Source organism: Cinclus cinclus, chromosome 11 (genome assembly GCF_963662255.1).
Source record: "Cinclus cinclus chromosome 11, bCinCin1.1, whole genome shotgun sequence".
Lineage (NCBI taxonomy): Eukaryota > Metazoa > Chordata > Aves > Passeriformes > Cinclidae > Cinclus > Cinclus cinclus.
In genome coordinates this window covers 13,859,277-13,884,528 of record NC_085056.1, presented here as the reverse complement: position 1 = coordinate 13,884,528, position 25,252 = coordinate 13,859,277, and the positions used below count along the sequence as shown (strand labels likewise).

At 42.0% G+C, this 25,252-nt stretch overlaps 2 protein-coding genes across 2 annotated transcripts in view; one reads left to right on the top strand and one right to left on the bottom strand.

Moving 5' to 3' along the window:
* The first annotated feature begins 13,162 nt into the window (after window positions 1–13,162).
* Window positions 13,163–16,687, top strand: LOC134048446 (histamine H3 receptor-like). Its single transcript, XM_062500199.1, has 3 exons — window positions 13,163–13,388; window positions 13,456–13,622; window positions 15,800–16,687. The coding sequence occupies exons 1-3, from the start codon at window positions 13,163–13,165 to the stop codon at window positions 16,685–16,687; spliced, it is 1,281 nt and encodes a 426-aa protein (XP_062356183.1).
* A 2,477-nt stretch (window positions 16,688–19,164) lies between these two features.
* The window catches only part of VPS35 (VPS35 retromer complex component), a 24,732-nt gene continuing 18,644 nt past the window's right edge, over window positions 19,165–25,252 (bottom strand). Inside the window, 5 exon segments of the mRNA XM_062499653.1 lie at window positions 19,165–20,050; window positions 21,287–21,430; window positions 22,120–22,359; window positions 23,532–23,711; window positions 24,607–24,729. Coding sequence (XP_062355637.1) covers window positions 19,871–20,050; window positions 21,287–21,430; window positions 22,120–22,359; window positions 23,532–23,711; window positions 24,607–24,729 — 867 coding nt within the window. The 3' untranslated portion in view covers window positions 19,165–19,870.

Here is a 25,252-nt window from a genome sequence, read left to right as displayed (position 1 = left end):
GTGCATAATCACAACGATCTTACTTCATGCTCCAATAACAACACAATATATAACTACATACACATCTAAATTATAAAGCCAATTCTTGTTCTAACAGAATTCTTAAGATACTTGGGAATTTAAAAAATACATTGAAGGTCTTTCAGGAAAAAAAAGTGTTTCAGACAGAACACAGGTTTTCTGCTCAGTAAAGCAGGTACTGGGGTTCTAGGCATTCTAAGGTCTGTGGTTTATAAAACAATAGAATATGTGACTCAGTGATCCCAAACAACTGCAATTCATTCAATTAGCATCTTGTTAATTAACTTGTATGAAAAAGGGAGCTTTTATTTCAAAAACATATTTTGGTTATTTAGTGAAATGTTTTAATTCAAATATGACAACGAAAAGATGCATTTCAACCTATATATACTATCTTTAAGTTATACCCAAATAAATAAAATAATTATTAAGCAGTGTAAAATAAAGTATTTTTCTTTTGAAAAAAACCCTTTGGTTTTATCCAAACCAATTTCCTCTCTGGCATCCCTTTAATTAGCTGCAAAGCTTACCCTTCAAAACCAGACCTCTATCTATTTAAAAATAAAAATTATAAATCTTGAAGTACTGAATCCAGTGCATTTCTTTCCTTTGTACACATCCCCACTCTGGAACTGTGTCTGTAATGTAGAACATATTCCACTGAGGTGGAAAATGGATCTCGGCCAGCTAAAAATAAAATTAAATTAAACTAAATAAATTCCGAGTTCTTAATGTTGTTTTTATGCTCTTTCTTTAGATAAACCGTTTTTGTTGGGAGCAAGGCAAACACTGTGTGCTGATGAGAATCCATGGCTCTGTCTGTGCAGTTGGGCTCCTCCCCAGACTGCCCTTTAAACAGGACTGCTGCTAGTGAGCTCTCTCCCTTGCCAGCTTCCCTCCTTGCTTTCCAACACAGGAAGAAGACAGGAAATATCCAGCATGTGAAAAATAGTCTAAAGTATCTCTAAAGTTTGCAAAGGCAGTAATTTTTCAAGTCCCTAACATACCATTCTGTAGGTGCCACTGTATGGCCAGCAGGATCTGCAAGGCTCAGTGCAGCTCTCAGCCTCCCCAGCACTGTGCAGAAGTGCTGCAGGATGTGCATCACAGGATGCACAAAGGCTCACATCCAGCGTGGGCCCATGCTGACCCCCACTGCAGCATCTGGACAACCTCATGTGCACAGAGAACCTAATTTCCCACATCACCAGGCACCCACTTCCCCACTGTGCCTGCAGGGAACCAGCAGGGGCTGTGCTCAGGGAACTCTGAGCAGCATGGCCAGGAAACCAATTCAGCACCATGACTTCCACGAGCTGGGCAATGACTGACACTGCTGGGGCCTTTTAGTTACAATTTCTGGAAGTACAGCAGAAAAATGAAATGAGTGATATTGCCAACATGAGTGGCAATATCCCAACTAAGTACTCAAAACAAAAATTCTTCTCTTGCTAATACAAAGGTAACTCCATGTAAATACCAATATAAGACAAAATTACTTGTTGAAGCTCTATGAAAATAACAATATTAATAGTAATTATTAGATAGGTAGAGCTCTTAATTATTGTATTTTATTGCTTTTTCTTTTACTACATCCTTTGAGACCCCCCTCCTCTTATATTCTTGTCTTCTGAACAGGATAGCTGTTATGCTGTTTGAAATAAAGGGTAACTTAAAAGCAAAGAGCATTCCTGATGTAGAAAGCTCAGCCCCGTCCATGGTAGGATAGTGGCCCCACCTGTGGCTGGAACAAAGCTTGGTGGAAGCAAGCAATAAAAATCCAATTCAAGCTGCATTAAAGCACAGGCAGTAGAGGGTGGCCTAATTCCCCCAGACAATACTGCTGTTGTGTACTCAGCACCTGTTCCAGGAGCTGGTGGCACAGGGAAGCAGGGATGTGCCCAGCTGGGTGGGAAGTGCCTGGCAGTGTGGTTTTCCCAGGGGATGAAAACTTTCTTGTGTGTTCATGCCAGTGCTGACGAATAAAGGCTGATTGACTTTGCTCATGCCCATCTCCTTTGTCATCTGTAACTCACTAAATATGCAGCCTCCTGCTAGACAGATGAAACCCCACTATTCCAAACCTTGCTCATAAAAAGCATTTCTTACTAATATCCTTCTCTTGGTATCAAGCATTCTGCAGCACCTGTAAGCACACCCCTGACATGTGCTCATCACTGATTCCCAGTTTTCATCCCAGATTCCTTCCATTCATTAACTGCATTCCAAGTACAAAAATGCCAAGGTTCCCATGTTGTCAGTGGCAACAGTACATCACTCATCCCTACCACAGCACCCTGTGTGACACACCAGCTCCTGTTTTCCTGCTGAAGTCTGGAGGAGTGAGCAGGTACTGAAATACAGCAGATGACCTGAAAAGTCCTCACAGGAATATCATCTATATGCTTCTAACAAATGTGTCCAGTGAGAGATCCTGCTTTTGACAAGGCAGCAGACAGGCTCTCCTCAAAAGCTGCCAAGAAATGGCACAGTCTCAATTCCCTGCATCACAAAAAGGTGTTGCTGTCCAGGAGTTAACACTGGTACTGAGCCAGATCTTCCACCTCTGAGAAGATAAAGCTCAGAGGCACTGAGACAGACAATGGTTTTGTTCAGAGCTCTGCTACTGATAATAGGAAGATAACAGCAAGTGGTTTTCTTTAACTGTATCAAACAAACCTGGTCCCAAATGAAATATCCCATATTTACATACATTTACTTTCTATATGCCTTATCCTTCCTGATCTGTAGCTATTCCCTCGATTTTATCAAACATTGTTCTTTATAGAACTCTCCTAATAAACACATGGCCTGGCTTTTCAAATTATATAATAGATAACTAGCCTGGTAAAAACAACTTGACCCAACTCCTTGCCAGAATGGATACATACTTAGGAATGATAAAAACCAGCAGCCCTTAATAAAGAGCCAGGACCAAAGCTGGCTGTTTTCAGTGTGAATCATACTGCAGTGCCACTTACACTGAGGTGTTGTACTGCATGAGAACCAAAAAGTCCTCCAGAAACTTGCATAGCCAGGACAAAACTCAAGGATAAAGGATGAAAGTGGGGGCTGAAAGTCCAAAACAGTCGCAGAAATCCAAGCAAAACCAATGAGTTTCAAGAGAGGACAGAAAATGCATCTCAGGTATGTCTGTATATATGCATATAAACATGCACAGAGAAACCTTACCCAGTCTAGGAAAAGACAATATGAAATCAGCAATAGAGCAGATTGTAGCTGCACCCAAAAAAAAATCACTAGTGATACAAAACCACTCTTCTAAGTACTGGAAAGAAAAATACAGCAAATATTTTACCTGACTAGAAAAGGGACTGACTCCTAGGAAAATCAGGTTAGCCTAAATACTGTAGATATATGATTTGTTCTTAGACTTTACTCATTATGTTATTCATTTACATATTGAGGAGAGGAGAGGAGAGGAGAGGAGAGGAGAGGAGAGGAGAGGAGAGGAGAGGAGAGGAGAGGAGAGGAGAGGAGAGGAGAGGAGAGGAGAGGAGAGGAGAGGAGAGGAGAGGAGAGGAGAGGAGAGGAGAGGAGAGGAGAGGAGAGGAGAGGAGAGGAGAGGAGAGGAGAGGAGAGGAGAGGAGAGGAGAGGAGAGGAGAGGAGAGTTACTCTAAAGTAAGAAGGCTCAGCCTGGCACCACTGCTCTTTTCTAAAGCATCTCCCTCCTGATGCCTGAAAGCCAGGCTGGGAATAAATCCCCATAGACTGGTGTCTATAGAGCAGCTATTTGTTTATTGCAGTGCTGGTGGTGAGGGGGATTTCTCCACCCAACTCACCCACCTTTGCCATGTGCTGTGCTGTATTCATTTAACACAGTGAGTGTTGCTCAGTGTTACTGTGTCACTACAGCATCATCACCTCTGCACCAGAACTCAATCACACAGTCTGAGCTCATGGTTATTAGACAGTTCTGCACTGTGCTTGCACCTCCTCAGTTCAGGGGTCAGCAGGGGTCTTTGATGAAGGCTTCCAAAACCTTCTTTGCATCTGAACTTTTCAACTTTGTCTTCAGAGCATGCACACTTCCAGTGTTCCTTGGTCTGTCTGATCTGAACCAATCTAAATTCTTTGTTTTGTGGCTAATTGGCTTTGCACTTGCCAATTGCTCATTAGTACTACACCTAGCCATCTCTGAAACAATCCACGTGGTGAGTTTTTTCATCTTTTTTTTGTCTATTCAGCATTAAGCAACTAGTTCACCATATACTGGGCATTACATTGTATAGAAAATTATTTATATCAGGTTAAATAGGCATAAAAAGCTATTATTCAGGTTATATAGTTATCAGGTTAAACAGATATAACTCAAGCAATATAAGCATCTTGTAACTTTGATCTAAGTTATATAAGCATCATGCCAAAGCAGCTACTTACGGCCCTTGTTGCAGGCTTAACACCCTTAAGAGCTACTGCAGAGCCATGAACTTCAAGTGTAACTGAGAATTTAAAAGTGCAAACACCAGCTCAGAAACAGGAAACCTTGCCCAAATAATTTATTCACATATTTTGTTGTTAAGAGTGTTCCTGGTCTGATAAAGTTATCTGGGGATAGAAGCAGATCCTTCAAGACATTAAGGCTTTGCTGCAACCAAAACAGATGGAGACACACAGCCCACAGAAGCAGCAGCTGGAAAAGTGAGTTGCTTCACTTAAAACAGGCAGCAGCTCTGCTGGTTTTAGGTAGTCCTGCTAGCAAACTGGAACAGGAGTGGAGACTGTTCAGGATGGGGTGATGAATGTGCTATTTTGCTGCCTTTGCAGCTGAGAAAAACACAAGCTGTTAAGAGAGCATCCCTCCTGACACTGGCTTAGGAGCCAAGTCTGTATGACATTTTGAATAAGAAAATGAAGCTGCTATCAGCATATCAAATTGTGAGAGTTTGTTAAAGCAAAGACTATGGCCATAGGGAACAAAACAACCCTGATTTTTTTGTAGTTTCATATGACAGATGACTGTGTGGAAAAATATTTTAAGAAGACACTTTCTGGGTTGGTTTTTTACCACTGACCTACTGATTGCCAAGAACCCCATCCATTGTGCATCTCTGCTTCCATGAAAAGTTCCTGTGCAGCCACAACTTCTGCATGATGACTAAAGAAGAGAATCCTAGGAGAGGAAAAAAAGCAAGAAAATCCAACAAACCAAAAGGTGAAGAAGAGACACACAGGCAACTTCCACAGGTGTTGAGGTATTCCATAGGAAGGCCATGGGAGCTTTTTCTTATGGAATAGATCCTTCTTAGCCAATAACCTCTTATTGTTTAAGTGTTCCCATTAAGGCTGGACTCAAAAGGGTAGTCACAGCCTGAACAGATGCATCAGAGCTTGATTCTAACTGTAAGGAACCCTTGAATACCTACACAGGTGATGAGAAGAAAAATCCCAGTGATATCTATCATTGGCAACTGTGATATCATTTCTCATTTACCATAGTGTCACCTCTCACAAAATCCACCATGGATCAGCCACGATCAATGTCAGGGCTAACACCTTTTGAGTATCTGTGAAAAGTTATACCCTTTTCACCTTGAAATTTTCACAAACATTCTTCACCCTGTTCATGGAATAAATAAAGCTATTGCTGCACCAGAGAAAATCTGAAGGTTGATCTGGTGGAAGAAAACTCATTAATCTCTATGATGAGGTGACAAGTTCACACACAGCTTGAAGTGCAGCACCTGTGTTTCCACTCCATTTCAATTGCATTCTTTGTACAAATAATCAAACTGAACTCATCATCAAAGAATGAGTGTCAGATGTAAATTCAGCAGATTTTTAAATATTCTTCTTACAAACACAATGAAAAATTAATTTGATTAATCTACAGTGTGTCCCATCAGACAGACATGGATAGGTGAGTATTCACAGTAACTTCAGGCATCTAATTCAGGTTCCAGTGTTCAATGCCAAGGTCACTCTGGATAGTCTTTGGGAAGCACAGACCACAAACATTAGTGTCTTGATTAACCCTGGGAGGCACCTACTCTATAAACTCAGCAGAATCTGGTAATTTACACCAATACCCCTGCAGAGCAACAAATGAAAAGACATGTAATTCACTGAAAATTTAGACTGCGATGTGAAGTTGCATGAAAATGCTGAAGAGTCTCATTGATTTATATAAATCCCAGTTCACTTTCTTCTTCCGACCATCTCTTAAATATTTCACAGTCAGGACCAAACAAATACTGGGTTTTGACTCTCATAGACAGCATACACAGGCTGTTGTGGTGACTATTTGAAAGCTACAAAAATGCAGAGCAATGTCAGAAGCTGGGGTGGTTTTTTTTTTTTGGGGGGCGGGGGGTCAGACATAATACACACACATTTAAATCCTTGAATTTCTTGATTGAAAGGTCAAAACTTTTGTGAAAGGCTTAGGGAGAAAACATTCATTTTTTTCATAAACAAGATGAGGTCTCTTGGAACATGAAAGGAAGTATAAATGAAATCACAAGTTAAATCAAAATGTTAATATTAATAGCTGAAGGGAGAAAAAAGGGAATGGAATTCCCATCCCTAAACTGGCCCTGAAGGCTGGTTCAATGACTATAAAATACAGTGCAAATCTGAGGGCAAGACAATCCCTCTGACAATAATTACCAGGTCCTGGTATTAGCAAGAAAAGGGCACTTTTATCATCACAGATGTACCAAGCAGAAATGTTACTACCCATTAAAGTTCCCTGTTATTCTGCTGTCAGTTACCATCTGTTAATGAAGTCTTCATGGTCTGACAGTTCATTTTTTCACTGTCACCCAGTGCCACTCTCTGGTTCATGGCACACTGTGAGCTGAGCCTTCATATATTACACATTTTCTGAGCTGAGTTTTCCAGGTTTCACCTCTTACATGATCTTTATCTCCTCCCTAAGTGACATCCTCCTACACAGCCAGCCCATAGCTTCAGAGAATCCTTTGTGGATGAAAAATTACAGACTTCTGTACTGTTCTGACTGTGGAAGAGTATCCTCACGATCAAGCATTTCTTTTGAAGTTTGCAAGTCTCCTGTGAGACACATCAACTCAAATGTTTATCATTAAGAGGTATTTAATGCTAATTATCCTGCCATTCCTCAACTCTCTCTCCAGAGTAATTTTTAAATTTCCATAGATACCAGCTCTGTAGCTCTGTTAAATAGCACCCTTTCAGAAATTTTTTTTTTTCCCCTCAAGAAAAGACTGCTTACACCTAGAAACCTGTACAATTACATTTATGTTTAAACACCTCCTATACACCCTGATGCCTCTCAGATGCTTCTCTCCCTCACTCTACACAGAGTGAGGTGCTTCCAGCGTGTGTGGCATTTTAATAAAAGGTCCACAAATATTCAGCATGCTGAGAGGGAAGCCACAAAAGCTAGTCAAGAGGAAACTCTCAAAGAAACAGATTTAAATTACTTATTTTCTCAATTTTGGATAGCAAAATCTCCTTTGCAAACAGTTGTGTATATGCTGAAATTCTACAATTAGAGCATTCTCCTGGGGAATAAAAAAAAAAAAAAAAAGGCCAGGGATTATTCATCAAAAACCAAAGCAGGTGTCCAAATAATCAGGTTGCAATTCCCTCTTCCCCCACTCTCCCTGCAACAGCTGTCACTGCAGCACCTCTAGAGATCTGGGGAACTCAGATTTTCTCAGTTTTTCTCCTCACTCTTTCAGCTTCCATCCTGAACACAGTATGAAGAGAAGGCTAAATGGTTCTACCTCTGCCACGTCACAGAAGGAAATATGAGCCTCAGACACGTTGCAATATAACCAAATTTCACCCATGTAACTCAAGCATATTGCCTTTTCACCTTTGAATGCCCTGACCTCAGGCCAGGCCTGTGCACTGCCTTCCAACACAAATGGTTAATTTTGATACTCTCTTGAATTTTAAAAAAAGTTTCTGATATCCTCTCCTCCAACACAACAGGTATCTCAGCTTAGTACCTTATGAATGTTTTCAGAATTGATGTTCATTTACTATTTAATCTTGCATTGTCCTGCTAGATGCAGGCTGCTCTCAATAAAAGCCCTGATTATGTTTCCCTTTGATGCAAGAATTCATCATCTGGCTCTGGTTATGATCAAGGCTGAGATTTTGAAAACCAAGGGCTAATATAATAGCATGCAAACCAGATCAGGCTCAGTGACTTAAATCCTGTCTTCCACAGAAAGCTTTGCTGGGAAAACAGCATGAAAAAAAAGCAATCATATAATGAAATTTCCCCAGAACACCCTCCTAGTCTCCAAGGATTTGCAGCACAGGGAATTCTTGAAAATGAAGTTGCAGATTTGTGTGCAATTAACCTCAATGGATAAATTTATGGTCAGCATTTACATGAACGTCCAGTATCCACTATGCCCAGTGACTTCTGATACAGATAAAATGCATGTTTAGAGATGCTGGGGAGAATAATGTGAGTCTGTGCTTATCATCAGCTCGTCATGGAAATACCTTCCTGCCTGGGGCAGGGGAGATGCAGAGAGCAGATGTGCTTCCACCTTATTCCTCAGGAATGCTGGACCAGCAGGAGATACAGAAAGCAGCCATGCCTCCAGCTTGCTCCTGGGGAATACCATCTACTGGTGGAAAAGAAGGTGGTGTGCAAATACACTCAAATGCCAGAAACACTGTTTGCCTAGAACCTGAGTATCACTCTGGCTAGAACTGCTAGATTAGCAGGATTATATATCTGGACATTATCAGTGCAAATGAAAGACGTGATGAACAAGGGGAAAAAAGAACTTTTATAAGGATTAAGGAAGTGAAAATGTGAGAATAAGCCACAAAAATGTGAAATGTGAAATAAGCCACAGTCTGGGTACCTCTGATTTTCACAATGCTCTCATCACCAGTACAATGATAAGAGATATTTTTGGAAGTCTGTTCAGCCATCACCGAGTATAACCAGAGAACATTTGGTCCTCTATAATGTACTTGCAGCCAAGAGACAAAGTCAGGATGACATCCTTTGATGCTTGCAACATAAATGAAATTGCCTAAATGAAATACTGATGCATGAGGTATCCAGGATGGGAAGCACACCAATGCCAAACATGCCAGACTGCTGAACTGGTAATACAGGGTACCAGGAATATTAGATTCTGAATGAATGCAGAAGGAGCAAAAGGAAATAAAACTACTTGTAGTGCCTATATTTTGTTAACATGCTTCTCAGTAATAAAATTCTGGTGTAGCCTTAAGGCAATTGCCTATGGGATGACTATTTCTATTTATTACAGCCTAATTATCCAAGTCCATTAGTGAAATCATATTTCAAATCTCTCATCTGTATTCATCAAACTCCCAAGTCTTACTTCTTGACAAATAGTTATTACAATAATAAAGCCAGACATCGGGGGGATCTCAGGCTCGGGATGTTTGGATTAATTTTTATGGAGTGGGACATGGCAATCACGGCCTTCCCTGAACTGCACAACAGAGAGCAGACCCCACTCACCCCAGCCTGGCCCCTCTCACCTCCCTGCTTCTGCCTCTTTGTCACATGTGGGCACAACATGGTTTCATTAAGCAGCAAGTCACACTAGAAGAGGATGAAAACCAGTTTCTTGATGTGTGAGCAGGAAATGATGTCTCTCATCAAGAACCAAAGGGGTTGCAGTCAGTTTTCTTTATACCAGAGCCATTCTATTCCAAATGCCTTAAAATCAGACTGGGATAACTACACCAGCTGCTGCTACTACACCAAAGATCCCACAGCTGCATCCCTCACAGGACTAAGGTCCAGTGCATATTTCCTTACTGAGGAAAAGAAAATGCCTCCTTGGTAAATGGTAGTAGGTAACGCTGTGTACTCTGAAGCCCTTCCATTGCCACTGATCAAACAGTTGACTTTTCTCTACATGTGTAGGAACAAGAATAAAATGTGAACTGCATCATACGGAGGAAGACTACTAAACATTTTTAAAATGAAGGGAATCAGTAGGCAAGCAAAACCCTGGCTGGCAAAGGGTACAAGGCTAACAGGAAATGCTCGTGGAAGAATTTAGTTTCCCCCATTCATTTAACTAGGATCAGGTCCAACAGCAACAGTTGCTTTCCCAGGTGATAAAGCCTTATAGGTATTTTCTCAGAGAGTCTAAAAATCATTTCCCTTTTCCTGGCCAAAATAGCAATCACTCATGGCAAGAGGATCATTGACAACAACCTCTAAATATAAAATGGGGCTATTAACAAGTAAGTACTTTGACAGTATTTGCAAAACTACTAATGTATAGTTTATTTTAAATAAGTGAAGGTTCCAGCTATGGCATCCCACTCCTGAAATGTGCAACAATTGCCCTTCAGCTTCAGTAAAGCTTTGGTACCAAGGAGCTTGTGGCACACTGAGAAAACTGCCCTGCATGTGAAATCTTAGGACTGAAAGTATCCCTGTAAAGAACAAGAAGAAGAACATTATGTACACTGTGCTATTTGGAAAAGACACGTCCATTTAGCTTTGGTTTCAGATTCAAGCAAAGATCCAAAGTAAATATATTTATTACCTTACTTAACTGTAAGAAGATACCAGCAGAGGCCTTCAGCACCCTCTGGCCCAACAGGCTCTACAGCCAGCTGGAGTGTAGCCCCTCTCCATGTGGTTTCCCAGGTGGTTTTGGAAGTTAATTTTGGTCTGTTCTGGAAAAAGTATTATCTATCATTGCTCTGGATATACTCGCCCACATATGCTCGAGTCATGGGAAATGGCATGATTCAGACAGCTCTCAGGAATTACTGAAGGATGTCTTTGGAAGTGAAAACAATTATCAGTAAATCACAGGGGAGAAAAGTTAAAATTCCAGAACACATCACTATTGATATGCCTTGGAAAACAACACTACCTCTTTCATTTTCTTGGGCTATTGTCATTCCTCTTTACTAAGTCTAATGTTTTATGTTTCTTGCTCTGAGGATTAGAAAAAGATAGAGAACAAAATAGGTTTTCAGAAAAAGACAGCGCTCAAAGGACATACAAAGAAATTCCATCTTAGGGTAAAAGAAAATGGTTGAAGTCTGGATTTTAAGACCTGCTGTTCTGAGAGTGCTGTCCACCTAACGGACACTTGTATCTGCTGTCTACAAGGTCTCTGGACAGGACTAGCACAATAAGTCCCCAAAATGCAGAGTTGTGGACTGAGAGTTCATGTTTTTAGGAAGAGAATTTTTTTAAGGCATCATCCCTTGCCAAAGCAGCAATAACAAAGGAGCATTAAAAGGCAGCAAAGGTAATTATGGGACTTACTGAGAATCTCAAAATTTGCCAGGAGGTAAAACACTACAAAAGCTATTTCACATAAGGAACACAAGTTTACATGCTGCAAACTTAATGAGCTCCTGCAAAATTATTTTATATTAGAGAAGTTAAAGAATATAGCAGTTATTCAGGAAATAATAAAATCTCCCATGTTTACCTGCTGCTTGAGATATTTATTTTTTTCTCTTTTGAATCTCTTGTCCGACTCTTTGTCTTTTATATACCGCAACACAATCAGAGAGCAGTAACTATCACAAGCTTGATCTTGTCCAAGATGAAGTGACTGGAAAACTGCCAATGGGGCTCAAAGGGTAGAGAAAATGAGCCCCCAAACTAGGGGTTAATAATAATCACTGTGGTAACAAGCTCCATTGTTCCTTTCATTTCTGTTTTGCATGGTTTTACTTATTTGCTCTGGAGAGATAATGATATGGGGACATGTCAAAAGAGTATTTTCCTCACACATATTAGATATGCAGAAGCTGTTCTCTAGACTGGCCATATCATAAGCAGTTTAAATTGCAAACTATCCTCAGTGGAGGTCCTGATTTACAGAGATTAACTGACCTGGAATTTGTACTCTAGCATTGACAAAGGTTTGACCTGTCCCCGGAGGAAAAAGCCAGTCCACTGTTACCCTGAGAACACATGTTCCACCCCAGACAAATAATAGAGAAGTTATTCAGCTGCTCTTGTTGTCTTACCTGATGCCCATTGGAATAGTTCTCTTTAGAAAGCTGCTGTGATTGCTTCTAAACTTGTTTCAAACTGCTGCAAATCAGAAGCAAATCTTTCATAAAAGAGGCGTTTACCACATGTGAAATATTGGCTGAGCTAAGGGAAGACTACGCACTGGTTTTGAGCAAGTTCTGTTGTCTTTTCGTGTTACAGGGGCCCTACGGAAGGCAGCAAATCCAAAAGTGCTCTCAGCCCCCACGGAACTCTCATGGAAAGGGTGGCAAAGACCATCCCTCAATGCACATGTATTTTAAGGCAGATGAAGATCCAGTGGGCCAAATCAGGAGAGTAAAGCTGTATTTCCTTTTCTGAATTAGCTTTCAAAGTCAACAAGCCTCAGCAGCCTGAGCAGTTTTTCCAGGGGTCACTGTGTCCCCCTGCTGCTCCCCAGGCCCCCTCAGCCGTCGTGCCAGGGGCTGAGGAGAGCCCGGCCCTTCCTGGCTGCTCGGGGTTTGGGTTCGGGAGCAGAGCTGCCTTCTGTGGCGAAAGCGGCTCCCGACACCTCTGCTGCAATGCACTTCAAACACTGTCCGAGGCCACTGCCCCGTTTGAAAAGAGACGTCTCAGAAATACCTCATTCCTGCAAATGTAGTGGGAAGGAGCAGCCAGGCAGGGCAGCGAGCCCCCGTTAGCGCTGACCCGGAGGGAGAGGCTGAGGCCGAGGCAGCCGAGCTCGGCAGAGGCACAGGATGGACCCCTGAGGGCGAGAGGGCACAGCCCGCCCGGAACGGCACAGAGAGACATGGGGGAGCCCCGCGGGCCGTGGGGACGAGCTGAGGTACGCTGTGGGGAGCAGGGCAGGCAAGCGAGCGGACTGGGAGGGACTGGGAGAGGCGCTGGGAGCGTCCCGGGCGGGCAGCGGCAACGGGGAGCTCCGGCCAGCCCCAGGGCCCCGGGCTGCGGTCTGGGGCTGCGCTCCCCTGTCCCCAGCGCCGCCGCCGGACCCCAGCACGTCCGGCCGAACCGGCACCGACCGCAGCAGGGGGCTGGACTGGGCTGGGCAGGCCGGGGCTGCACCAGGCTGCACCGCCCGGCCTCTCGCTCCGCCCGGCGGGGCTGAGCGGGGCGTGGCGGTGCCGTGGCCGAGCTCCGACTCTGGCTCCGGGCGGCTCCGCGGGCTCTCCGGCGGCACCATGGGTCGGGACGGGCCGTGGCTCAACCTGTCCGGCAGCGCCTGTGCGGCGGCCGGGCCCTTCCCCGCCGGCACCGCCGCGCTGCTGGCCGCGCTCATGGGGCTGCTGGTGTTGGCCACGGTGCTGGGCAACGCCCTGGTCATTCTGGCGTTCGTGGTGCACCGGAGCCTCCGCACGCAGGGAAACTTCTTCTTCCTGAACCTGGCCGTCGCCGACCTGCTGGTGGGTGAGTAGCGGGGCGCCGCGGGGCGGGGGTTGGCTCCGCCCGTGTCACCGCCGAGCTCTGTCCGCAGGCGGCTTCTGCATCCCCCTCTACATCCCCTACGTGCTGACGGGCGAGTGGAGGCTCGGCAGGGGCTTGTGTAAGCTGTGGCTCGTGGTGGACTACCTGGTGTGTACCGCCTCCGTCTTCAACATCGTCCTGATCAGCTTCGACAGGTTCATCTGTGTCACCAGAGCGGTAAGGGCTGGGCAGGGGGTGCCAGCGGTTCCAGGGCTGCCCTTTCAGGCAGGGGGGGGTTGCTTAGGGCACTTGGCTTTCAACGCCCTTGAGCCCCTCTCGAACAGCACGTAAGACTGGGGCGATCGAGGTAGCTCCTCTCAGGACTGGGAATAGTTGTGGGAGTGATCGGCTTTTCCAGAAAGTGCATTTCCTTCTCACTTTTACAGTGCAAGAGTAGTCTGCTTTAGAAACAGGCACAGGCTGTGTCTGCAGAGGGAACAAGGTTTACTTTTTCCTCTTCAGTTGCATCTTGAATAAGTTGTAACAGTATTACCCAGCTGAACCAGGGCTGCGGGCTCAGGACACGGCTGTGCCCCCGCTGGCAGCCGATAGCCCACGGCAGCCCAGCTGAGGCCCAAGGCAGAGACCTCCTTGCAGCGGGTATCAAATTGTCGGGGAAATTGGATGTGGAGGGCTGTGTATGGGTCAAAAGCGGCAGCTTGTAAGTTAACGTCTTGCACAGGATGCAAATGCTATTTCTATGTAATGACCACAGAAATAGCTGCAGCATGCCACTTATTAAAAAGGGAAGATGAGACTTTGCACTTAATTTTCACCTAGACCTTAATGCCTCAAAGTAGTTTGGGTGGTGTCAAAATAACACGTTTCACTTGTTAGTAGGTTTCACACTTCTACACACACTTGGTTATGTTGCACCCACATTTTCTTAAAATGTTAATTTATGTTTGTTGCTCATTTAAATCACAAACAGTACAAAGAGAGGCTGCAGAATCAATTCAGTAGTTTTACCAACTCCTTTTTGAAGAGGGAGAAATGAACAGATTAATTCTTAAACAGTCAACACTCAGAATTCCTTTATTTTCTAGGTTCTGAATTAGCCACGAATTTTTCTTTCATAAACCAATCTCTCATGACTATGCACATAGTATAAATATATAAACTAGATGGTTTCAGAAACAGAAATGGAAACTGGTCATAATAAATGAAAATAATCATCAGTTTTAAAATACTTCAAATTAATCCCTCATATAAAAATCCCTCCCCAAGCAAGAGTACAGAAAATTACTATTGGGTTAGGGCAGTATGAGAACATATAAACAGGAATATCTGAAGTTCCAAATTATTCTCTATCTCAATGAAAATGGTGGCTTCCTCCAAGACTGCTCCTGGAATTATTCATAGCTTTATTAAGGACTGCAAAATCAGACCCAGTTCAGACACACTCAGGTTTGCTCAGCTCTGTGGCTCCTCTACCAGAACAGCACTGGCCGTGGAGATCAAGACAGATGGGGGCAGTAAATCTGAACCCTGTACAGAATTTAAGGCTGAGGACTTCATATTCCAAAGGCTGTGTGGCTGCCTACCATGGAGACATGAAGGGTTAATTCCAAGCCACTACATGAGTATTTGTCCAATGCCTCAGGGACAAATATTCCAGGGAATCAGAATAGAGAAGATGACTTTAATATTCTGATGAATTCCATTGGTGATATGGCTTACTGACCTGGTATTACTGACACACTTACTATTTCTGCACCTTAGCTTCTCTATTTTCTAAATAATGGAAATCAGTTATTCTTCTGTAAAGCACTTTGCCAACCACAACACTCCATCTATACACCTTAACTGCAATCAGGAATTCTGCAAGTACTTCATGAAAGAATTAAATTAAGTATATCAAACAGAAGATGTTGTAATTTTTTGAGTGATTTTCACATTAAGAAAAAATCTTTCTACAAAGCAGAAAGGAAAGAGCTTGCATGATGTTCTGTGAATTCAAACCCTTTTATGTATTTAAAATTACTTTAAAATTCCAAATAAAGGGTCCAATACATATTTTAACCATTTTGTAAACAGGTATCACAGCTAAATCAATTAAATATGAAGCAACTCTTCCAATTCTAGGAAGAGCAGTGGTTATTTGCTTTGAAGATTTTGTTTTTGAGCTTTTAAGATCTGATGCATGGTCTCAGAACTTAGCCAATCACCTTGATCAGGTTTCTTGGAAGGCATATTTCAGAAATAACTCTTCTGTGATACCAGTAAGTTTGGTCTAACCCTCATCCCAAAGCCTGTCTCTCACCAACCCTCACAAGTGACAGAGAGGGCCATGCTCCAACACAGCCACGTAACTGTTTGGGATATGTGTAATGTGTGTGACTCTTGTCCCTCAGGTCAGCTACAGGGCTCAGCAAGGGATGACCAGAAATGCAGTACTGAAGATGATGATTGTATGGATTGCTGCTTTTCTCCTCTATGGGCCAGCCATTCTCAGTTGGGAGCACATTGCCCAAAAGAGCATCCTCCCTGAAGGAGAATGTCATGCAGAATTCTTCTACAACTGGTATTTCCTAATGATTGCCTCTACTGTTGAATTCTTTACACCTTTTATCACTGTTACGTACTTTAATTTAAGTATTTACCTTAACATCAGGAAACGCACATTGCTCCGAAATGAAAAACTCTCACCTGCTCAAGAGGACTGTGAAATCAATTTCCAGAGGGAAAAAAGGGAACACACTGTGTTTTTTGTAAAGCCAACTAACAGAGACAAGCACGAGAAGAAAGCAAGCAGCCTTCTTCACCTAAAGAAGGCTCCAAGACTTCAGGCCTCAGCTGAGCTTGGCAATCAGCCATCAAATCTGAGTGTCAGTCATGACCTTCCACCCCTGCAGGTGGATGTAAAGACCAGGCCTCCCAGGAATGGCTTCTCCAAAGCAACAGAAAGCCTTTGCCAGCCCAGCAGCAAAGTAGACGTGGCTAACATTATGGCAAACAGATTTAGACTTTCCCGGGATAAAAGAGTAGCAAAGTCTTTAGCAGTTATTGTCTGTGTGTTTGGGTTGTGCTGGGCTCCATACACACTCCTGATGATCATCAGGGCAGCCTGCCATGGGCACTGTGTGCACTATTCCCTCTATGAGATCTCATTCTGGCTTCTGTGGGTGAACTCAGCCATTAACCCTGTTCTCTACCCACTGTGTCACATGAGCTTTAGGAAAGCCTTCATAAAACTCCTGTGTCCACAAAAGGCCAAAATTCATCCTGACATTTTGATGTGAAAAGTAGGAAGGCTGAAAATTTGTACATCTTTGATTTCATGGGAGCACCAAAAAAGCCAGTATTGCAATACCTGCAAATATTTATGGGATACTGGTAGGTAGGCACAAGTGTAGATATTTATGAACATGTAGAAATACAGTCATCAACATAGCTGGGAAAATCACAGCAGTGAAAAGAAAGGTCATTTTTCAAAGCTGTTTGGAAAATTACACCAACAGTATGTTTTCTGGTAATGGTGCACTAATGTTGAAGTGCTGAAAACAAAAATAGCATTCATGGCTAATAAGTAGAGTTTGGGCTCTGTCATTTTTAATAACTAAGTATTGCTGGAATTTCAGAAAGCAATAACCTTGAATCTGCTATAGCTTACCCCAAACCCACTTCAAGACATTAAGGGCCTCAGTTAAGTCTAGGATGTTTTTCCCCCATCCACTTAGTGGCAAGCCAGACAAGACATGACCAACAATAAAAATACAGGAAAAGCATGGGACAGGAGGCAGCACAACAGTGATGTTACCAGAGAAGCTGAGCAACTGTAGCAGGAAAGGGAGCACTGATTTGAGTGGAAAAGGTGATGGAAATAGAAAAGAGTGGAATATTTAGTAGAATAAAGTCCAGGAACAGAAGTATATTAGGGTTTTGAGCTTTATAATAGGAGATAAAAGAATTGGTAACCTACACACCAGAAGAGTTTCACTAAGAGTTCCCTCCCTCAGCAGTGACTTCCTGCCCCCACCTGAATCCTGCATTGCCAGGAATCTACTGAGGCCAAAACTCTACTCCTTACAGGGCTGAGGGCATTACTCTATGTTTTGCTGTAAGGACAGAGTAAGCCTAAATAGTCTATGAGATCCATGACAGAGCTTTAGGTAAGCTTCCCTTCCAGTAATTTTTTAAAACAGTTGCAGTTTTACTACTTCTGGCTAGATTAAAAAAATAAATTTTAAAAAAGTCTTGTTTTCCCCTACCCCACCCAATGAATCTTTCCATCCATCAAGTCATTAGTGGTCAAGAAAGCAGCACTTAAAGTGTAGAGATATTTCCCAGGTTATGCATCATGACTGACACCACACAAAGTCTGTTACAATTTACAGCCTTGCTACTGCCCAAGAGTGTCTCTGCCATTGTGTCTGTGCCACGGGAGAGCTCCTACAACTGATCCTGAGTTTGGAGTAGATTTGTCCCACAAGGTGTCACACTGAGAATCACTAATGATACAAGGTTGTTCCAGCATCACCAGCATTTACTACATAACCTAGCAGATGCTTTCCTTGCTGAAAAGTGATAGTTACTGAACAGCTCCAGTTGTCCACTGCCACAGTCAAAATGCATGGTAATACAATCTTAAAGTTTATAAGCAGTAAAATTATTTACTTTGTAAACTTTCAATAAATGTATTTAAGAGCTGTGGAAGAGTTGTAACTGTGTAGCCCTAACAAGTGGGAGAGGGTATAAAAGCATCAGTCTGCAACGTTGGGGTGACTGTAGTTTACACTGCAAAACTGGCATTTCAAAAACACTTCCTAAGTTACAAGAACTGACACTGAGGACTAAACAAACATGGCTAGCAAACACTGTAAACTAGGAGGACATATCCCTACACTATGGATGTATCCACATGAACATCCCTACACTATGGATGTATCCACATGAACATCATCACCACATTCTGCCATGGATATGCTATAACAAAACAGCTTAACAGTTCTCCTAGGAGGAATAGTTTCAACAGATACAGAGCAACACAATTTTTTTAATTAGGATCAGTTATAAGCCTGGGGAAGTAAAGCTTTTAAATTATCTCCCCATTCATTCCTCCTCCCTTCCAAGCCAGACTTACTCATCAGTATATTAGTGATCTAATTTTAGTATCCTCTGCAATTGTTTCCTAGGATTGTATTTGCCTTTTTCAGAAAACAGGTAGCACTAAATTACTGAACAATCCCCACCCAAGTCTCATTTACTATCCAGTCAAGCCAGGACACATCTTGAGAAGGCAGTGGTCACTCAAGGAGTAATGCAATTCAATCAGTTATCTTTAGAATACCACATTCACTAAAGGCAAACCAGACAGGTCAAACTTTCAGCAACTGGCATTAACCCATGGACTGGACCCGCTTCCCAGGAGCTGCCACTGCCTGTGCTCTACTGCTCAGTTTCCTACAGCACTGTCATTCCATTGCCATCAACTCTCTGGCACAGAATCCAGTAGGATTCTTCCTTGCTCCAGGTATGTCATAAAAGCATTCTGAAATGTGAGCACACATCATCTCAGCACCATGTGGAGAAACACTGGGTCTGTATCACAAGCCCCTACATCAGAAATGCCAGCAGCCACCCAGCTCCACCAGGGTAACTATGCCTTGATTTTTTCTGTCCCTACAAAACAAAAGTTTTTTCACTTTTTTCAGAAGGTTCAACATTAGCTTTGGGTTCAACAGTGGGCTCTGAAAACACATGAAACAACAGGTGTTAATAGCAACTTTATTGTTTCACCGGTGCAAAATCATGATACTGAATAAACTTGTGTAATGCATTTTCCCCTAAATTTACAGTAATGAAGGTTATACATATCTATATAGATTGCAATTTCTCTATTTTTTTATACTATTTGGAACAAAATTATCTTGATAAATATGCCCTGTGCACAGTACTGGCCCTCACTGAATGTCACAGAGCCTTAATATGCAAAATATAACTTCTGTTTTTGAACATGGTACTTTAAAACTCTCCAAACATGCATTAATATATTCTAGTTTTAGGGAAAAATATTACACTTAGTCTTAACTCGCATTAAAAGAAAAGCACAAGCAGAATTGGACATACAATAATCCCAAAAATCTGATGCTCTGTAAAGATCAGACACAGTTTCAGCTGACAGTCACTGCCAGTTTAGAGCTCTAGTGCTACAGAAGCAACAGTGAACAGACAGAAGAGAAATCAAAACTGAAGAGCCCTACCATGTCACATGGACTTCAAAGAAAGTTTCAGCCATGCTAACTGATGAAACCTGTAGTTGCTGGTCCAACCTTCCAAATTTGTTAGAGTACTCAACATAAGTGTTTGAAGTGCCAGACTGAACACAAGAATGTTAACTTGACATTTCTGAAAGGCACAACCTAGGAACCTATCTTAAAAAAAAAAAAAGTATGTAAATGAAAACAGGTACAGTGAGTGTCTTTCTAAAGAACAAGACCTTCATAAATTGGCCCCTCAGATTCTGGTGATTCCCTCCTCAGACGCAAGTGCTCCAGTGTGTTGTGAAAGTGTTTGTTAATTTGTTCTGTTTCTTCAGTAGACTCAAGGTTTGGGAGATCTTCTCTGATCTTCTGTATAAGCTGATTCAAAACCTGCACTGTCACCTACACAACATAAAACAGAAGTTAACACCACCTGTGTACAAGTGCACAGACACTAGTTTTAACAGACTTGTCTTTAAGCTATCTGTATTTGGACAATCCTTCAAAATGCTGGTAAGACTGTATGCAGACAAACTGTTGGGGACTGCCTCTGGTTCCTCACAGGACCCTTCTAATTTCAGAGTTCTGTGGAAATTCCCCCACCCCAGCAAATGTGAAAAACTTGTCATAAGCCTGATAGATTTGTAACTATTCCAACAGCATTTATCTCCAGTGTATTTAATACAAATTTAAAAATCTTCAAACAAATGGCACACCCAACCAGACTGTTTATGCACAGTGAGAATTGTTTCTTCCAGAAGTCAGTCAGGATGGTAATATCAGATTTAAAGTTATTCTTAGAGAACAAGTCATGGCTGCCCACAGGCTGAAGTACAACACTACACAAAATGCACCGCAAGCCATCAGAATATCCAAAGAGTATTTTTACATCTGCCAAGTGCTTTGAAATTCAAAGCTTTATTTTCATCTCCATCAGATACTGCATGTCCTCTACTAGAGCACTCCTATACTGAGAAGCCAGTTTAGTTATTGGAAAGTCAGCAAATCCCTCAAATTTCTTTAGGAATTCTCTCAGAACTACAGGGTGTTCTTTAATGTTTGCTCTCAATCAATGACATCAGAGGAGACACTGATCTCTACTTGACCAAGCAGGTTTTTAAACTGCATAACTCTTCTTTATCTGCTAACAGAAAATGGATCGGGTAACTATCTCAGATTACACTCACACACAATTTAAGATGAGTAGATATGGTGTCATATCTATTTTGTGAAATTAAAACTTACATCAACCAGGCAGAGCCAGCAGTGACCATGAATACCTGTAAAGAATTTTCTTTCCCTTATGTGCACATTAAGTTAGGTACCTCTAAAGCTAGAATCTTAATACTTTCTCATCTAAGTTCCAGTAAGTTTTAATCTAAAATATTTCAGGTACAAAAGTCTCATAATATTTAAATTCATAACTGAACTGCAAACATTTTCCCCCAGTGTGAGAAGCAAAAGTTTAATCCAATAATTTTACTAGCACATCAAGAATTTACTCCTCTCTTACCACAAGAACTTGTACCTCTTATGAGGCTACCAGGCAAGCTAAAGAGAATTTGTGGTACAAGTACGAATGAAGAGTTTAAAGGAACACTCTAAAAAAGATGGAACAGAGAATGGATTTCCACTCACCGCCTCATTTTCCTTTTCATAAAAATAGATATATCTATTCAGAATTTCTATGAAAAGCTGGACTTGCAGAGAAGGGTCCATGCACTGATTTGCTATCTTCAGAGCCTTCTTTAGGCATTCCATCACTCTTTTTCCTCCATGAAGCTAGAAGGAACAACACCAAAGTTACAAGAAACAAAAGAACCTAGGGAGTTCCAGTATTTTTTCCCTTACACACAGCATTTCCTGGGGGTCTGCCACAGAAACACAAAACTACACAAACTGCAGAGCAAGCTGTCACTGAAAGCCCACCCTGCCTGACCGCCACCAACATTAGATTCTGTTAAATCACACAGTAACAAACAGCTGCTGAAAGCCTTCAATTATGAGACCAATTAACTCAACTTCGCAGTATGTACCAGAATGCATACTTTGAAAAATGTTTCAAACACTGCTCTTTAAAATGACAACAGCTTATGTGACAAGCCCTGGAGAACACAGGATTTATTTACATTTACTTCAACAACTTGTATCTATAATTTGGAAGTTTAGTAGTTCACACACAAACTGAGCTGATATCATAAACACAAGCAAAGTGTAGCCCAGTCAAGCAGCCTTTAATTAGCTGACGCTCAAAAGCTTGCCTGGTACCTCCACCCTTAAATTAGCATTTTTTCCTTTTTTTTTATTTATGCAGTTTACACTAAAACTAAAGTTTTATAAGTTTCATATATTAGGGTAAATTCCAGCCAAAGCTACTTCCCCAGTGTTATCTACTTTAGAAATGTCTACAGAAGGAAGGCAGAACTACTACTGAGGCAGAATGTGCCCCACTGCTGTCAGATGGTTCTTACCTCCTCTCCATTCTTGTCAGTGTTTCGGCCAGACCAGAACAGATGGGCACAAGTGCTCACAGCTCTGCACTGGTCTGGCTTCTTCAGCAGTTTGGAGGCTGCCAGTGCACACTGAGTTCTCAAAGGCTCATGGTTCTCCTCACTGAAGCACTTCATCCTCTCAAATGTCCCAATTATCAAGGTGATTGCAGCCAGCTGTGCTTTTGAGTCACTGATTTCATCTTCATATAGAGAGAAGGCCTAGACAAGGGACAAAGCAAGATCCAATCAGAACACATCAGAAAAGAAATAAATCACACCTGCTACTGACACAGCAAGAAACTGTCCTGTCCAGTTTGCATTTGTTAAAAGATTCAGGCAGGAAAAAAAAAAATCTTTCATGTAGAGTGTAAAAATTAAGTAAATTCACAGACCAGAAAAAGGTCTTAAAAGAAATAGTATTCAAGTGGTCATAGTAAACAAGTGTGATCCCACATATAATGTGAAGATGGAGTTTTTCCTCATTTCAAGCACCTATTCAAACACACAACTTCAGCAGCCAGAAACAGGCCTTGAAGAAGATTTCGTTCTTTGAAACACACAAAACAGCAGAGCAGGAGTTGATGGCAGGTCAGTGATGACAGAGTAGGTAAGAAATGCACTTGCACTGCTGCTACATGGATGAAGAATCTCCAGAGAATAGACAAATCTTGAACTGTATCTCCAATGGAAAGCATGTAATTGCCATGCTGCTCTCATAGTCAGAGCTGTGCGACAACAGCAACTGATACAACACAGTGAGCAAACTGGGCTTAGCAGCAACTCTGTTTAAAACCATGCATTTAGTAGCAGTATTAAGGGAAATATTAGGACAAAGCTACAACATGGATAACATGGAACACATTGGTTCTTTATATGATGGGTAGGAGGGGAAGGTTTTTGCAACAAGTAAGGCTTAAGATCAAGTTACAAGTTCAAATAGATTTTCAGAGTAGTGTATAGTAGGTTCCAATACAAGGATTTTAATTGGCAAAGCCCAGCATAGCATTTGTGAACACCGTAGATTTTAGAAAACTTCCAAAGAGTGCTTGTGGTCAGGGCAATACCAGCTGGATATCAAGAGCTGGAGACAGAAGCAGTGAAGGAGCATTTTATGCTGAGAAACTACACTCCTCCAGTGAGCCAACTACACGAGCAGGAGGCAGCATTGCAACGTACCACTGTTGTCAGACTGAGTATTCAAATCAGTAGCAATGGAGCTTAATTCCACAGCAGCCTGGGAAGCAAGAATGAAATGAGGAGTTTCTACCTAGTAGCATTGGCTGTCCATCATTTCAGGTGTTTTCATCACACCAGATGGTTCAGTGCTCAACAAACCTACCCAAATCTAATTAAAGGCAGCACAGGACACCAGCTCTAATGGAGACACTCACCTGGGACATGAACTCATAGGCCACAGTTTCGTGATTTTCAAAGCCGATCTCTCCTGCAGCCAGTGCTCCCTGCAGGAAGAGGCGCAGAGGCAGCTCTGCCAGCTCTGCTTTGATCAGAGCACTGATGGTCTGATGAGCAAACGAGAAGATCTTCTGGCACTTCTTTTCCCATTTGTCATCCTAGACAAGAAAAACATGTAAAGGCTTGAACAAGAGCATTGCTACAAGGAAAAGGGAATCTAAATTGTACTAAGATCTGTTAAGTGCTCCAGTCTGTTGCCCTCTGATGCCACTCCAGTGCCCCAGCAGTACAGTGTTGGCTTCAGAGGGTCTGCACAAAGTATTTATTTTATTTACAAAAATTTCACACCCATTTTTCCTACCAGCTCATAGGAGCCTTTCTCAGAAGCCTACACTGAACTGCAGTTAGGACAGCTATGCTTAGCACACAACTGAGCAAAAGCCTAATTAGACAAGGGGAGAAAAATTCTGCTCTGTCCAGAGCAAATGGAAGCAGAGAATTTTAAAATCTTTGTTTTGAAGAGTATTTTAACTAACATTTAAACTTATATCCCCACAATATAACACCCACAATAAAGGAAATACATGTTTAAGGTATCAGAATCAATCAATCAGAAAGCATTTAAGAGCCAAAGTCGATCAGTCATTCTCTTAACATACACTTTTACTACTACTGTGTAAGCTAAAGCAAATGCTTTTTTGTCAGTTTAGAAACACTACAATAATGTAGGTACAGTTTAGAATTTTATGAATTTCAATATCCAAATTTAAATCAGTTTCATGCCATCAGTTCTGGAGTCCACTAAAGGCACATAATCAGTCACTGATTTTCTGCTTCATCACTTCTCAAGTACTAATTTACTATGACTTGATAAAAATGTTCCTTAAACTAAAAAGCATTCAAACCTCAAGAAAAAAATCTGCCTTGAAAAAAAACCCAAACAAAACTAGCCTTCTGTATCAAATCCAAGCATACTTATGTAGCCAGATAAAACGGATTTTTAAGAAAACAAAGCCAAGCAAGCGTACAAGAGCAAGCTAGAGGTGAACTTACCACTTTGGAGTTCTCTTTGTAGCGAAAAGCGAGCTGGTAGGCAGCAAAAACCAAGGGTGGCAGCGTGAAACGAATGCGCTGGTTCCCCCCTGCCCCAAAGTGCTTCCGGGCAGTGTTGAGGATCTACAACAGAAGCACTGTGAGCTCAGAGACTCCTTCACAGAAATGAGCACTCAAGGGAAGCTCAGTGCCCCACCCTCAATGTATTCATAGGTTAGATACAGAATTCATGTAAATAACCTGAACTCACAGAAGTCCGTAATCACCCATTACACACTGGTTAGCCACTCTGGCTAATACACTTGGGACCAGGCTGTTTGAATTTGTATTTCATCTCTCTTCCATACAGAATGGATAATTTAAAATGAGATACTGTGAAAATCCTATAGCCTTGGATTTTTTCCTGCTGCTGCTGTATTGTAGAAAAATTTGATGCAAGCATTTGTGATGCTGAGGGAGTTATTAAGCATTATTACTAAAAGGTGTTAAGTAGCTCATAGAATTGTACCTAAAAGATAATGTGACAAGTCCTTTGATGGCATTTAAGGGTGGTCAGTGTGATTAAAGCAAAGCACTGCTAGATGAGAAAGACTGACACTCAAGCTTGGCAGAAACAGCTTCAACATCTCTAGCGATGTAAATTCTT